We start from the raw sequence: 17,239 nt of genomic DNA on the forward strand, positions 1-17,239 counted from the left end.
CACGCACTCACGTGCACATTACTTGTATGCACACACAGCATTTTGTCCCTCTGAATACCCAGCTTTGGGGTGTATGTCACAAATATAAGTAAGGCATAGTTAGAGAAATACATAAATGTAGATTTTCTTAAAGCAATAGAATAGATAAATTCTAAAAGAAACCTTATGTGGTCAAAATTACTTCTTAAAATTGATTTTGTTGAGTCAATGTCCCTGTTTGGGGACAGACATGGTATTTCCCCTGAGTCTGGCATAGTTGGCTTTTCTCTTGTGCATTGCAACATTTCACTGTATTATCAGCTGTCCACAAGGTGAAGCAGTTGGTTCATATGCAGGGCTTTGTGTACAACGTACGTATCTTAAACAGGAAAATCATACTCCGTGTGAAAGAGACTCTCTTCTTCCTCAGTAAGTAGGATGGCTGGTGGCATCAAAGGAAGAGGCTATTGAAAGTCTTTCTCTGACAGGGTGTTATGATTGCTCTTAACATGTTTTAGTGTTTTCTGCCTGTCATGCCTGTCAATTTATATATTCCAAAGGGAAGTAATGTGAGATAAGGAAGAGAGGGAACTTAGTCGTCATTTCATAGAAGGTGAAACTGATGCTCAGATGTGTTCATGATTTGTCTGTTGTTAATAATGCTGCTACAAACATTGGGGTGTATATATCCCATGAATAAGTATTTTTGTGTCCTTCAGGTAAATAACTAGTAGTGCAATTTCTGGATCCTAGGGTTGTTCTATTTTTAACTTTTTGTGGAACTTCCATAATGTTTTCCAGAGTGGTTGCACAACTTTGCATTCCCATCAGTAGTATAAGAGGTTCCCCTTCCTCCAATATATGTTGTTTCCTGATATGTGAATTTTAGTCATTGTGACTGGGGTGAGCTGATAACTCCTTGTAGTTTTGATTTGTATTTCCCTGACGATGAGTGATGTTGAGTATCTTCTCATGTGTCTGTTGGACACTTGTATGTTTTTTGGAGTAATGTCTATTCATGCCTTCTGCCGATTCTTTAAGTGCATTATTTATATTTTGGATGTTGAGTTTGATAAGTTCTTTATATATTCTGGATACTAAACCTTTTTTATAATAAATTTATTTTTTATTGGTGTTCAATTTGCCAACATACAGAATAACACCCAGTGCTCATCCCGTCAAGTTCCCCCCCTCAGTGCCCGTCACCCATTCACCCCCACCCTTGCCCTCCTCCCCTTCCACCACCCCTAGTTTGTTTCCCAGAGTTAGGAGTCTATGTTCTGTCTCCTTTTCTGATATTTCCCACACATTTATCATGTCACTTACAAATACCTACCCCCATTCTGAATGTTGCCTTTTAATGTTGTTTCTTTCTCCAAGTGAAAGTGTTTTATTTTTGATGAAGTTGCAATAGTTTATTTTTGCTTTTATTTCCCTTTGCTGCAGGAGAAACATCTTGTAAAAGCCTGCTACAACCAATGTCAAGGAGGTTACTGCCTATGTTCTTCTCTAGGATTTAAATGGTTTCCTGCCTCACATTTAGGTCTTTCAACAAATTGGAATTTATTTTTGTGTATGACGTAAGAAAGTGGTCTAGTTTCATTCTACTGCATGTCACCGTCCAGTTTTCCCAACATAATTTATTGAAGAGAGTGTTTTTTTTTTCCACTGGGTATCCTTTCCTGCTTTGTTGAAGATTAGTTGACCATATAGTTGTGGGTCCATTTCTGGATTTTGTATTCTCTTTCATTGATCTATGTGCCTGCTTTTGTGCCAGTACCATACTGTCTTGATCACTATAGCTTTGTAATGTGAGTTGAAGGCTAGAACTGTGATCCCTCTAGCTTTGGGATTCTTTTTCAAGATTGCTTTGGCCATTTTGGTTATTTTGTGGTTCCACACAGGTTTTAGGATTGTTTATTCTAATTCTGTAAAAACTGTTGTTGGAATTTGGTAGGGATTGTATTAAATGTGTAGATTGTTTTGGGCAGTATAGATATTTTAACCATACTTCTTCCCATACATAAGCATGAAATGTCTTTACATTTCTTTGTGTTGTTTTGAATTTCTTTCACAAGTATTCTATAATTTTCATAGTGTAGATCTTTATCTCCTTGTTAGTTTTTTTATTTTTATTTTTTTCCTTGTTAGTTTTTTTAAAAAGATTTTTATTCATTTACTCATGAGAGACACCGAGAGAGACAGAGTGAGACAGAGACATATAGGCAGAGGGAGAAGCAGGCTCTCTGGGAGGAGCCCGATGTGGGACTTGATCCTGAATCTCAGGATCATGCCCTGAACTGAAGGCAGATGCTCAATCACTGAGCCACCCAGGCATCCTTCTTTGGTTAGGTTTATTCCTTGGTATCTTATGGTTTGGTGCAATTGTAAGTGGGATCAATTCCTTGATTTCTCTTCTGCTGCTTCATTATTGTTGTACAGAAATGCAACAGATTTCTCTATATTGCTTGTATATCCTACAAGTTTAACTGAATTTGTGTATCAGTTCTAGCCATTTTTTGGTGGGATCTTTTCAGTTTCCTATATAGAGTATCATTTCATGTGCAAATAGTGAATGACAACTTCCTTGAAGATTTGGATGCCTTTTATTCCTTTTTGTTGTCCGATTGCTGATCCTAGGACTTCCAGTACTATGTTAAATATTATTGGTGAGACTGGACATCCCTTTCTTGTTCCTGAATTGTTTCTCGCTCCTGAGGAAAGCAGAGATTTTCCTCTGTTGAAGATTATATTATCTGTGGGTTTTTCATATTTGGCTTTTACTATACTGAGGAATGCTCTCTCTACTCCTAATTGGTTGAGGGTTTTTATCATGAATCAACATTGTTCTCTGTCAAATGCTTTTTTCTGCATCTATTGAGAAGATCATACTGTTCTTATCCTTTCATTTATTAATGTGGTGTATCATGTCAATTAATTCGTTAATATTGAACCACCTTGCAGTGCAGTAATAAATCCCACTTGATTGCGGTGAATGATTCTTATAATGTAGTGTTGGATTCACGTTGCAAGTATTTTATTGAGAATTTTTGCATCCATGTTCATCAGAATATTGGCCTGTAGTTTAGTGGGGTCTTTGTCTGATTTTGGTATCAGGGTAATGCTGACCTTACAGAATAAATTTGGAAGTTTTTCTTCTATTTCTCTTTTTGGAATAGCTTGAGAAGAATAGATATTGACTTTTCTTTAGATGTTTGGTGGAATTGGCCTGTGGGGCCATCTACCCCTAGACTTTTGTTTGGAGATATTTGATTACCGATTCAATTTCTTTGCTGGTTATTGGTCTGTTCACACTTTCTATTTTTTCCTGTTTCAGATTTGTTAGTTTACGTGTGTTTAAGAATTTATCCCTTTCTTCCAGATTGTCCAGTCTGTTGGCATATAGGTTTTTACAATCTCTTATAATCATTTGTATTTCTGTGGTGTTGGTTGTTATTTTTCCTCTCTCATTTGTGATTCTATTTGTTTGAGTCCTCTTTTCTTTTTGATAAGTCACTTTTATTAATTTTTTCAATGAACCACATACTGGTTTCATTGATCTGTTCTATTAATTTTTAGTTTCTATATCACTTACTTCTATTTAATCTTTATTATTTCCCTCTTCTGCTGGCTCCACTTGTTTCTTTTTTTATTTTTTTGTTTTTGTTTTGTTTTGTTTTGTTTTAGCTTTTTAAAGTGTAAAGTTAGGTTGATTATTTGAGGTTTTTCGTGCTTCTTTTTTTTTTTTTTTTCCTTGCTTCTTTAAGTAGGCCTGTATTGCTGTACTTTCCTTTTCTGACTGCTTTTGCTGCATCCCGAATGTTTTGGACCACTCTGTTTTCATTATCATTATTTTATGTTTTTTTTTAAATTTCTTCTTTAATTTCCTTGATGATCTATTCATGCTTTAGTTGCAGCAGTTTAACCTCTATGTATTTACAGTCTTCCCAAATTTTTTCTTGTGATTGATTTCAAGTTTCACAGTGTTGTGATAGGAAAATATGCATGGTGTGATCCCATGTTGAGGGTATAAGTCTTAACAATTAGATCTTCTTGTTGAATAGTCCCCTTTATTATGAGATAGTACCCATCTTCATCTCTTGTTACAATCCTTGGTTTAAAATCTAATTTGTCTAATATAAATATTGTTTTTCTGCCCTTCTTTTGACATCAATTTGCATGGTAAATATTTCTCCATCTCCTCACTTTCAATTCTGCAGGTATCTTTAGATCTAAAATGAGTCTTTTGTAGGCAGTATATAGATGTTTTTTAATCTATTCTGTTACCCTATGTGTTTTGATTGGAACATTCATTCCATTTACATTCTGAGTCATTATTGATAGATATGAATTTTATTACCTGTTTTGTGTTGTTTCTGGAGATTTTCTCTGTTCCTTTCCAGTCTTTGTCACTTTTATTCTTTCTTTCCCAAAGAGTCTCCTTTAATATTTCTTGCAGGCATGGTTTAGTGGTCATGAATTCCTTTGGTTTTCATTTTTCTTGGAAATACATTATCTCTTCTTCTATTCTGAATAATAGCTTTGATGGATAGCATATTCTTGCCTGCAATTTTTCTCTTTCAGCACATCCAATATATCATGTCACTTTCTTCTGGCTTGTCAAGTTCCTTTTGGCAGATATGCTGCTAATCCCATTTGTCTTCCTTTGTAAATTAGGGACTCCTTTTGTCTTGTTGCTTTTACAATTTTCTTTTTTCTTAAAGAACTCCTTTAGGCATCATTTGTGACAACTGTATGATGATACTAATTTGGGAATATTGAAAAATTGATGTACGTAGACATAGAGAACAGATTCCTTCAATCACCAGAAGTATTATGAGGCATAATGGCTAAATAGGAACCAGAGATCACAATCATAATTCAAAGGTAGAGATGATTCAGCAGCCAGTAAATTTGTGTTAAGTCTGAGAATATTGAGTTAGAGCATTTTATATCTTACCTGACTATAAGCATCCTTTCTGGAAACTGATATAGACCTGAGTCTGAAGGTGGAAGTCAGATTAGCTCAGTTACGAAAAATGTAGAGTGGATAAGTGGTTGACCCTTGGTCTTTGTATATGCGTATACTCACATTGCAAGTTTTGTGCATTTTATTTTTCTAGGTCATAGTTTTGGGAATCTGCCATGATTTGGGAATTTTTCAGCCTTTTTTTCTTTGAATATGCTTTCTGGTTCTTTTTCACTTTCCTGCTGAGGCTTTTTAAAATTATTTTTATTTATTTATGATAGTCACAGAGAGAGAGAGAGAGAGGCAGAGACACAGGCAGAGGGAGAAGCAGGCTCCATACACCGGGAGCCCGACGTGGGATTCGATTCCGGGTCTCCAGGATCGCTCCCTGGGCCAAAGGCAGCCGCTAAACCGTTGCGCCACCCATGAATCCCTCCTGCTGAGGCTTTTGAAATGCATATATTGATCCATGTGGTAGCATCCAATAAGTCCTTCATGTTTTCTCCACTATTTTTCATTCTTCTTTCATTTTGCTTTTCTGACTGAATAATTTTCGGTGTCCTTTAACCAAATTCAGTGATCCTATCTTTTGTTTGATCTTGTTTACTTTTGATTCCCTGATGAATTTTCCAGTTGAGTTGTTGTATTCTTCAGCTCCATGATTTCTGCTTAATACTTTTATAAAGAACCTATTTATTTCTTTGAGAGAGAGAGAATACAAGTGTTGAGGAGGGATAGAGGGAGAAGCAGACTCCTGCTGAGCAGGTAGGCTGACAGGGGGCTGGATCCCAGGGAGACAATTAGCCAACTGAGGCACTAATGTGCACCTGTTTAATATTAAGTTTTCTGTCTCTGTGTTGAAATTTTCCCTTGGTTTGTGTATTGTTCTCTGACTCCAATGAGTATCTTTATGACAGTTATTTTGAATTATCTATCAGTTAAATCACATCTTTTCATTTTATTAGTGTTAATTTGTGGAGATTTCTCTTATTCCTTTTTGTAAAGTATTTCAACTTGCCTTCATTTTCATAGACTCTCTGCATTGGTGTCTGCACATTAGACAAAACACTGATCTGTCCAAATATTCATGATCTTGCCTTGGACTCAAGAAAGTACCACCAATATGCTTGGTCAGAGACTCTGGAGGCCTCTCAAGTTTTTGCAGGTTAATCCTCTTTCTTTGTTCTTAGTTGTTCCTTCACTCCCACCCCCAAGCATCCATTGTGTTAAGTTGTGTCTGTGTTCTAAAATAAGCAACACTGAAGCCAATTCCTCAGCCAGCTCACAGATAATTTGTGCTATTGTACATGTGGTGTACATTTTCCCCTTCACCCAAGAGAAGCTGTAAGAAAGGAGTTTTCAATTGCTTGCTATATACTGAGCCAGTGGGAGGATTTCTGGTGACTTCCAGCCAAACCACCATCTCTTTTGTCTCTCACCCTGGGCAGCTAAGTATGCCATGTCTTATCTCTCCTCTGCTTTCTGACACAGACTATCTGGAAGCCAGTTTTCTGAATAGACCTCATAACAGTTGGGGCATTGGATACACGGTGTATTCTTGTCCTCCTCAGGGAGAAGCCAGGAACTGGGGAGTTTTGTCCCAGTTTGAAAGTGCTGTGCAAGGATAACTATGGGGATATAGAATTTTCTTGGCAGTTCCAATATGACTAGATTCATGTTTTAACTGGGGGCAGGATTACCGTAATTAGTATCTGGATTTCTTACAAAGGGAATAGGTACACAAAACGTTTGAATCAGTGTGTTCATTGTGGCTAGGAGGTTCTAAAGCTTCCTCTTCTGCTGTCTAGCTGAACAGGAAATGATAATTTATTTTTGTCTCCTCCTTGAGAGATGCCCAATCCCTACAGTAGAGGGAAACCTTGAGTATAATTTTGAGTCCCTAAGGAATTAGAGATACATCATGGTCCTTTGTGTAAATAGATCCCCTCAATACCCTATTACACCAGAAACCATTCCCTGTGGAAGAGACTGAGTAAGCTTCTGCCCTGTTTATGACTGAGTACATTATATCATTCCACTCACCTTAAGTCTTCTGTGATTTACCAAGTGGCAAAAATGATAATAATCAAGGCTGTTTATTTCTGTGTGCTGCTTAAGAGGACTCAGAGTCAGAAGTTACTATCTGTGGTTCAGAAGGATTTCCAGGACACATAAGAATTACTTGTGGGCTACGTGCTCCTACGATCAAAACAAGCCAACCTTTGAGGACTAAATCTGCTGTTTCAGGACCACAGGGCTAATTCTGGTAAGGAAGGACCAAGGTGTTCTTGCCTAAAGAGGGTGAGTTTCTGAATTCCATTTATATTCATGTCTTCCTTTTGTGATGGAAGTCCAGGGATCTAAGATATGCCAGTTTCTTTCTAGGTTTTGCAGCCCTGAGACTTACCTGAAATTGGTAGAAGGACGTGTTTGAGGGGAGGGTGATGGTGCAGGGAAGGTTCAGAGACATTATTAGGTTCAAAGGATGCAATTTATCATTCAATTCCATGGACAGATCTCTCACTTTTGTACATTTATGGTTTTTACTCTGTGACATAGGGCAGTAGCTTAAACTTTCCTAGGTCCTTTAGGTTTGAGTTATAAAGAATGTTCTTCATTCCCACCACATCAAATCTAATCCCCATTAGAAGCCAGCACCAGTTTGCTGGGGTTGTTGCCTCCAATTTACTGGTTAGGGGAAGGGTCATGTGGTCAAAGAAATGAAATGAGAGAAGACGATTCTCTCTTGGTCCAATCTTCTCCCTTAACCTTTGGTTTTCACAACAATCCTGTTGGCATATGGAAGCACCGGCCTTCTTGCTGTGGGTAACGTTTTGAATGTGTTTGCTTATGCAGCTTATAAAGTCTCTAATGAGGGAATGCTCATATCACTAGATTCATGATAATAGTAAAGGGGATTCTGTGAGTCCAGGTTGGGCTAGTCTCAGATATTCCCAGAACAAACCCAACTCTTATGAGGAGATATGGTGGGAAAATTTGAATTGTTCTCTGTGTAACTTTTTCTTTTGTGCTCACAGATCCCTTTAGAGAAGAATGGCTCCTGGAAATGCTTCTCTTGTGACTGAATTCATTCTGGTGGGGCTCACAGACCTACCAGATCTCCAGCTCCCCCTGTTCTGCTTGTTTCTACTCATGTATGTGGTCACTGTGCTGGGAAATTTATGCTTGGTCACTCTAATCGGGCTGAATCCACACCTCCATACCCCCATGTACTTTTTCCTCTTCAATTTGTCCTTCATAGACCTCTTTTATTCATCTGTGTTTACTCCCAAAATGCTGATTCACTTCACATCCAAGAAAAATATTATCTCCTACAGGGGGTGCATGACCCAACTTTTCTTTTTCTGTTTTTTTGGTATTTCTGAAGCTTATGTGCTGACATCCATGGCCTATGATCGCTATGTGGCCATCTGTAACCCACTTTTGTATAATGTTGCCATGTCCCCTAATGTGTGTTCCCTCCTTATGCTTGGTTCATATTTGATGGCATTCTCAGGAGCCATGGCCCACACTGGATGCATGCTGAGACTGACCTTCTGTGATGCAAACACCATCAACCATTACTTGTGTGACATCCTCCCTCTGCTCCAGCTCTCCTGCACCAGCACGTATGTGAATGAGCTGGTGGTTTTCATTGTGGTGGGCATCAATGTGATTGTGCCTAGTGTCACCATCTTTGTGTCTTATGGTTTCATCCTCTCTAGCATCCTGAGCATCAGCTCCACTGAGGGCAGGTCCAAAGCCTTCAGCACCTGCAGTTCCCATGTAATTGCAGTTTCTCTCTTTTTTGGTTCAGGTGCATTTATGTATCTTAAACCATCTTCTGCTGGGTCTATGGATGAGGGGAAAATCTCCTCTGTCTTTTATACCAATGCGGTTCCCATGATGAACCCCCTCATTTACAGCTTGAGAAACAAAGACATTAAAATTGCTGTGAGAAATACTTTGAACAGGAGACAGTTTTGAGCAGAAAGAAATTCTCTCTGTGTAGTTTATTACACACAGGGAGATTCTGTGTGTAAATAAAGCACTTTGATTGGCTATCTTCCTATCTTTCCTAATACGGTAAAGGGAGAGTGAGTCTCATATTTTATTTTTAGTCTTTATAAAGTAGGTCCTATTCTTTTCCTCACCAATACCACAATATCATCCTCATCTTTTTGTTCTGCTTAGTAATAGCATTAGGTAAGAAACATATTGTCTTTTTCTTTTCCTGTTTTCATTTCGAACTTGTTTTTTCCTCTGGAACATGATGAATGGTCTTTAAAGTATTGAATTAAGTTACAGGAGGGTGACAATTCATTATTGAGGGTACTCTTATCTGCCACTTGTTATTAAAAAATGTATCAGGTACTCTATTCGTATTCTCATTTTTCCATCCTCCAATTGGCAAGAATATGTCTCCATTAATGGCAGAGGTTGAAGATTCTATAATGACAATCAAGGTTAATCCATTTTGCATATGTAAACATCACATACCAAGAGTCTTTTCACAGACTTTTCTTTTTACCTTTGTATAGTCAAACCAACACATATCTGATCATCAAAATATATTTATTGTATGGATGGGAAAGTGAAACTTAGTATAGTTAGATTTACCTAAAATCACACAGCTTTTATTTTTTTTATTTTTATTTTTTATTTTTTTCACACAGCTTTTAAAGAAAAAGTTTAGACTAAGTTCTTAGCTTTCTGGTTCAGATTTTGCTTTACTTTCTCTAAATAGAATAGAGATGTAGTCTATTTTGCTTTACTTTCTTCTTTTTTTATTTCAAGTTTTTATTTAAATTCCACTAGTTGATGTACAGTGTAATATTGGTTTCAGGTGTAGAATTTCATGATTTATCACTTACATAGAACACCCAGTGCTCATCACAACCAGTTCCCTCCTTAACCCCCATCACCCATTTAATGCATCTTCCCATCCCCTCCACTCCAGCAACCTTCAGTTACTTCTCTGTTATCAAGAATCTGTTTTATGGTTTGCCTCTCTCACTTTCCCTACCCCCATATTCATTTGTTTTATTCCTTAAAATCCACCTATGAGTGAAATTATATGTTATTTCTCTTTCTCTGACTTATTTTGCTTAGCATAATATTATCTAGATCCATCCACATATTTGCAAATAGCAAGATTTCATTCCTTTTTATGGCGGAGTAATATTCCATTGTTCATATATATTACATCTTCTATATCTACATATATATTACATCTTCTTTAGTTGGTGGACTTTTGGCCCTTCCATAATTTGTCTCTTGTTGATAATGCTGCTATAAACATTGGTTGTATGTCTTCCTCTGAATCAGTATTTTTGTATTCTTTGGGTAAATACCTAATAGTACTATTGCTGGATTATAGGTTAGTTCTATTTTTGTCCTTTTGAGGAAATTCCATACTGTTTTCCAGAGTGGCTGCACCCGTTTGCATTCCTACCAACAGTGTAAGACAATTCCCCTTTCTCCATATACTCTCCAACATCTGCTGTTTCCTGTGTTGTTGATTTGATCCATTCTGACAGGTGTGTGGTGATATCTCACTGTAGATATGATTTGTATTACCCTGATGATGAGGGATGTTGAGCATCTTTTCATGTGTCTATTGTCCATCTGTTGTCTTCTTTGAAAAAAATGTCTATTCATGTCTTTTGCTCCTTTAAAAAAAAAGACTTTATATATTTATTCATGAGAGACACACAGAGAGAGGTAGAGACATAGGCAGAGGGAGAAGCAGACTCCTCATAGGGAGCCCAATGTAGGACTCAATCCCAGGACCCCGGGATCACGCCCTGAGCTGAAGGCAGATGCTCAACCACTGAGCCACCCAGGCGTCCCATCCTTTGTCCATTTTTAAACTGGGTTATTTGTTTTTATGCGTTTTGAGTTTGGTAAGTTCTTTATATATTTTGGATACTAACCCTATCGTATGTTAATTGCAAATATCTTCTCCCATTCTGAAGGTTGCCTTTTACTTGTGTTGATTGTTTCCTTTGCTGTGCAGAAGCCATTTATCTTAATGAAGTCCCAACAGTTCATTTTTGCTTTTGTCTCCCTTGCCTCAGGAGACATATCTTGTAAGAAGTTGCTATAGCTGTTGTCAAAGACATTACTACTTGTTCTCTAGGATTTTGATGGTTGCCTGTCTCTCATTTAGATATTTCATCCATTTTGACTTTTTTTTTTGTTTGTTTATGGTGTAAAAAAAATGGTAATGGTCCAGTTTCATTCTTTTGAATGTAGCTCTTTAGTTTTCCCAATATCATATTTTGAAAAGACTATTTTCTGGGTTTTTTTTTTTTTTTACCATTGAATATTCTTTCCTTCTTTGTCAAAGATTAGTTGACTATATAGCTGTGGGTCTATTTCTGTGTTCTTTATTGTGTTCCATGATCTATGTGTCTGTTCTTGTGCCCATACCATACTGTCTTGATCACTGCAGCTTTGCAATATAATTTGAAGTATGGAATTGTGATGCCTCCAGCTTTGGTTTTCTTTTTTTCAAGGTTGTTTTGGCTATTCAGAGTCTTTTTTGGTTCCATACAGATTTTAGGATTATTTGTTCTAGCTCTGTGTGAAATGCTGTTGTTAATTTGAGTGAGATTGCATTAAGTTTGAATTGCTTTCGGTAGCAAAAATAGATACAGACATTTTAACAGATGTTTTCTTCCAATCAATGAAGATTAAAATGTTTCTCCATTTCTTTGTGTCATCTTTAATTTCTTTCACCAGTGTTTTATAGTTTTCAGAATGCAGATGTTTTGCCTCCTTGGTTAGGTTTTTCCTATGTTATCTTATGGTTTATGGTGCAATTCTAAAGGGGATTGATTCCTTGATTTCTCTTCATGCTGCTTTCATTAATGGTATATAGAAAGGCAACAGATTTCTCTACATTAATTTTGTATCCTGCAACTTTAACCAAATTTATGTATCAGTTCTAGTAATTTTTTTTGTTGTCTGTGTGTATTCTTTATATAGTACTATGTCATCTGCAAATAGTGAAATCTTGACTTCTTCCTTGCAAGTTTAGATGTCTTTTATTTTTGTTGTCTTATTGCTGTGGCTAGGAGTTCCAGTAAGTACTATGCTAAATAACAGTGGTGAGAGTGGACAGCCTGTCTTGTTCTTGACCCTAGAATTTTCTTTACTATTTTCATGAATCCAGTGACATGAATATTTCCTCATTAGTCTTTATAAGCTGCATTCAAAACTTCACCCACAGCGAGAAAGCCAGTGCTTCCATCTGCTAACAAGACTGCTGTAAAACCCAAAGGCTAAGTGAGAAGATTGAAATTAAGCTAGAAATCAATCACAGAATAAAAACAGGACAATGCACAAATTTGTGGATATTAAGCAACACTCTTTTAAAGAAACCAATGGATCAAAGAAGAGAGCACAATGGAATTTGGGGAATATTTACATATGAGTGAGAACAAAGCCACAACATAGCAAAACACATGAGATGCAGAAAAAGCTGTGGCATGGGGGAAATTTATAGCTATGCGTGCATAGCTATAAATATATAAAGATATATATATATATATATCTTTATATATTTATAAATATACTGCCCCCCTCAGTGCCTGTCACCCAGTTACCCCCTCCCCCCTCCCACCTCCCTTTCCACTATCCCTATTTCATTTCTCAGAGTTTGGAGCCTCTCATGTGCTGTAACCCTCACTGATATTTCCCACTCATTTTCTCTCCTTTCCCCTTTAATCCCTTTCACTATTTTTTATATTCCCCAAATGAATGAGACCATATAATGTTTGTCCTTCTCCGATTGACTTATTTCACTCAGCATCTCAAACTGATGACCTTATTTATTTCACAACTTAATAAAGTAAGAAGATGAAAATAAGCACATATGTAACAGGAAAAAGGAAATAAAGACTAGAGCAGAAATAAATAAAATAAAGAATAGAAAAACTATAGAGAAAATTAATAAGGCCAAAAGTTGGTTTATTGGAAAAATCAACAAAAATGACAAGACTTTAGCTAAATGGACTAAGGAAAAAAAGATTCAAATTAATCACTTCAGAACAAGATACTATTGACAAGACAACATGATCATGAGCATTTCCTGACTCAATAAATGAAACGAATAAAAATAAATAAAAAGAATAAAATGCCTACCTTATTTCTGTGTGAAAAGGGTTTTCACCCCTCCTCAGCTTTCAGTTCTATACGACATTTCCCCCTATTCCATAATTGGTAGCTACAATTTGTTGGAGGGACTGAGATAAGTTGAACATTATTTTTTTTTCTCATTTCCTTGACTTTTTGTATCTCTAAAGCAAGTTAAAAAATGCAGAGTGGAACTATCATAGTTGCTTGGTTATAGAGTCTCCAAGGGAGCTATGGCTTATATTTGAGCCAATTTCAATTTAAATAATTTTTATTGGAGTTTGATTTGCCAACATATAGCATATTACCCAGTACTCATCCCGTCAAGTGCCCCCCTCAGTGCCTGTCACCCAGTTACCCCCTCCCCCCTCCCACCTCCCTTTCCACTATCCCTATTTCATTTCTCAGAGTTAGGAGCCTCTCATGTGCTGTCACCCTCACTGATATTTCCCACTCATTTTCTCTCCTTTCCCCTTTAATCCCTTTCACTATTTTTTATATTCCCCAAATGAATGAGACCATATAATGTTTGTCCTCCGATTGACTTATTTCACTCAGCATAATACCCTCCAGTTCCATCCATGTTGAAGCAAATGGTGGGTATTTGTCGTTTCTAATGGCTGAGTAATAGTCCATTGTATACATAGACCACGGCTTCTTTATCCATTCATCTTTCGATGGGCACCGAGGCTCCTTCAATTTAAATAATTAATGATAAAAGGACATTGCAGAAGAAGTTTTTCAGAATGGACCAAGTATATCCACTAACATCACACAGCTGTACCTCACACTTATACTGTGGATTTGTGCTAAAATCCTAGCCCAACAATCAAGTATATTGAAGTACTTAATGGACATTTGATAGCATTAAGGCATTTTCATATTAATTTAGGTGTAAAGTAATGTTGTTATTAGAATTTTAATAAATATTTATATTTTGGAAATACATTCTAAAATATGATATCTCCATTCTTCCCCAGAGGAACTCCACTGAAGAGAGGGTTAAGTAATGGTGGTAGAGATAAACAGGGTTGGCTATGAGTTGATAATTTTTGAAACTTGGTGATGGGTTATGCATAGTAAATTGTAATATGCTCTCAACTTTTGTAGATCTATGACAGTTTTCTTGGAATGTTAAAAAGTTTAAAAATGTCAAAGAAAAAAATTCAGAAATAAAAGTGGGGATGTTACTACCACTTGTACTGAAATGAAAAAGATTGTAATAAATGAGTATATGCCAACAAATTGGATAACCTAGACAAAATTGATAAACTCCTGGAAATTCAAAGCCTACCATAACTAAATCATGAAGAAATAGAAAATCTGAGTAGATCTATGACTAGTAAGGATATTGAATCAGTAATTAAAAATATCCCAGGAAAATAAAGTCCTGGACCTCATGGCTTCACTGGTCAATTCTTCAAAATATTTGAGGAAGAACTAACACCAATCCATCTTAAGCTTTTTCAAAAATTGAAGAATATGAGACACTTCCTAACTCAGTCTTTGAGTCTACCATTACCCTGATACCCAAGCCAAGTAGACACTGCAAGAAATCTATAAACCAATATACTTCATGAACATCAATGCAAATATCCTCAACAAAACACTAGCAAATCCATTTCAGCAGCATGTTTAAAGATTTATACACCACGATTTTTCCTACAATATAAGGGTGGTTCAACATATAAAAATCAATCAAAAAAAATCAATCAAAGTAACACACCACATTAATAAAATGAAGAAAACACACACATACACACAACTCATGTCAATTGATTTTTAAAAAGCATGGGACCAAAATCAACATTCTTTCATGATAAAAAATTTTCAACATTTTCAACAGACTAAGAGTAGAAGGAAACTACCTCAAGAGAATAAGGAAAAGCTGTACTTGAAAAACCCAAAGAGAGACAGAACATGAGAGACTCCTAACTCTGGGAAATGAACAAGGGGTGGTGGAAAGGGAGGGGGGCTGTGGGTGGGGGTGACTCAGTGACAGGCACTGAGGAGGACACTTGACGGGATGAGCACTGGTTGTTATACTATATGTTGGCAAATTGAACATCAATAAAAACAAATATAAAAAATAAATATAAGATAAATAGAGAGGCCAATGGTATATATTAGAAAATACAGATATAACCTTTTGCATAAAATTGGAGATTTTCTTTAATATGACACCAAAAACAAAGGCAAAAGAAACAAAGATAGGTAAGTGAGATAACATCAGATAAAAAAAAATTTCTTTAAGGACACCCAGGTGGCTGATTTGGTTAAGCATTTGCCTGCAGCTGAGGTCATGATATCAGGGTTCAAGGATTGATCCCCATGTTGAGCTCTCTGCTTAGGGAGTCTGCTTCTCCTTATCTTTGCTCCTCTACTCTCTTTCTCTCTCTCTCTGAAATAAGTAAATAAAATTTCTTTTTAAAAAAGCTTCTTTAGAGCAAAGGAAATAATCAGCAAAATGAAAAAGCAACCTATGGATTGGATGGAAATGTCCGTAGCCATATATCTGATAAAAGGTTATATCCAAAATATGTAAGGAACACTTGAAACTCAATAGTAACAACAATACAAAGCAAATAACTTTATTTAAAAATGGGCAAATGACCTGAATACATATTTCTCCAAAGAAAACTTGGAAGTGCCCAACAAGTATATGAAAAGATGCTCAATATCACTGATCACCAGGGAAATGCAAATGCAAACCCTAATGAGATATCACCTCATGTCTGTTACAATGTCCATTATAAAAAAGACAATAGATAAGCATTGTTGAGTTTGTGGAGAACAGGGAATCCTTGTACGTGTTGGTCAAGGTGCATAAGGTTTCCTTTTTTTTTTTTTTTTTTTGCATATTTTTTTTAAATTTTATTTTATTTTATTTTTTTATTTTATTTTATTTTTTTATTGGTGTTCAATTTACTAACATACAGAATAACCCCCAGTGCCCGTCACCCATTCACTCCCACCCCCCGCCCTCCTCCTCTTCTACCACCCCTAGTTCGTTTCCCAGAGTTAGCAGTCTTTATGTTCTGTCTCCCTTTCTGATATTTCCCACACATTTCTTCTCCCTTCCCTTATATTCCCTTTATACAAGATGAATAAGTTCTGGAGATCTAATGTACACTGATGTCACTATAGTTAACAGCACTTTGTTGCATACTTTAAAATTTTGGTATTTGCTCAGAGTTGTCTTAAATATTCTCCCAAACACAAAAGAAGAATTCTCCCACAAAGAAGAAGAAGAAGAAGAAGAAGAAGAAGAAGAAGAAGAAGAAGAAGAAGAAAGAAGAAAGAAGAAGAAGAAGAAGAAGAAGAAGAAGAAGAAGAAGAAGAAGAAGAAAAAGAAATAGAAAGAAAGAAAGAAGAAAGAAAGAAAGAAAGAAATGACTACCTAAAGTGATAGATATTTTGATTTATTTGATTGTGGCAATTATTTGAGTCTTTACACTTATAAAACCAAGTCATATATCTTAAATATATGAAATTGTTATTTTTCAATTATATCCTGTAAAGAAGAGGACAAAAGAAAAAAATAACTTTGACTCAGTTTCTTCTTTAGTTTTACTAAGGCTGAATCATAGTTTTAAGGCAGATTTTTGACAAACTTTCAGTTGTCCAAGTTAATTGGAGAACAATTGAAAGTTCTTGGGTTAGAGAATGACAGATATGTGCTTTCAGAGCTCATTCTAGCAGCAGTGTGGCTGGTTAAATGAAAGGATGTACGTGAAGATTTTAGAAAATAGTTAGGAGCCACTACAGGTTAGTATTAGAGTTAAGTTAAAACCTAAAAACTGCCTGAATTTGTATGGTGGCTGAGCAAAAGGAATGGAAGCCGTTGCCCCTACTGGTTGTAGACTCTATTACTTAGCATGTGGGATTTGTGGAAAATATTCTGAAGGTTTGCAACCAGAGTATAGTATTATTTTCAGAAATATTTGAGTTCTTACTATGTATGCTGTATTATATACATACATATGTGTATATTGTACATCATATGCTTAACTAATAAGACAAAAAATGGTGTTTATTCTTACAGAAGCTATAATTTTTGGAGAACAGATGAATTAAAGGAGAAGATGTCTGATGAGTGTGATGATGGAGGATCTCTTGGAATTTATATAAATGACAACTGGAATTAGT

At 36.2% G+C, this 17,239-nt stretch overlaps 1 protein-coding gene across 1 annotated transcript; it reads left to right on the plus strand.

Annotated features, from left to right (window-relative positions):
• The first annotated feature begins 8,002 nt into the window (after window positions 1-8,002).
• On the plus strand, window positions 8,003-8,935 carry LOC112671139 (olfactory receptor 147-like). The gene has a single exon (XM_025465125.3). The coding sequence runs from the start codon at window positions 8,003-8,005 to the stop codon at window positions 8,933-8,935; it is 933 nt and encodes a 310-aa protein (XP_025320910.3).
• Window positions 8,936-17,239: the final 8,304 nt, after the last annotated feature.

The sequence above is a fragment of the Canis lupus genome, chromosome 5 (genome assembly GCF_003254725.2).
Source record: "Canis lupus dingo isolate Sandy chromosome 5, ASM325472v2, whole genome shotgun sequence".
NCBI lineage: Eukaryota > Metazoa > Chordata > Mammalia > Carnivora > Canidae > Canis > Canis lupus.

Coding starts and splice junctions, on each gene's coding strand:
- LOC112671139 (XM_025465125.3), top strand. CDS start 8,003: ATGGCTCCTGGAAATGCTTCTCTTGTGACTGAATTCATTCTGGTGGGG.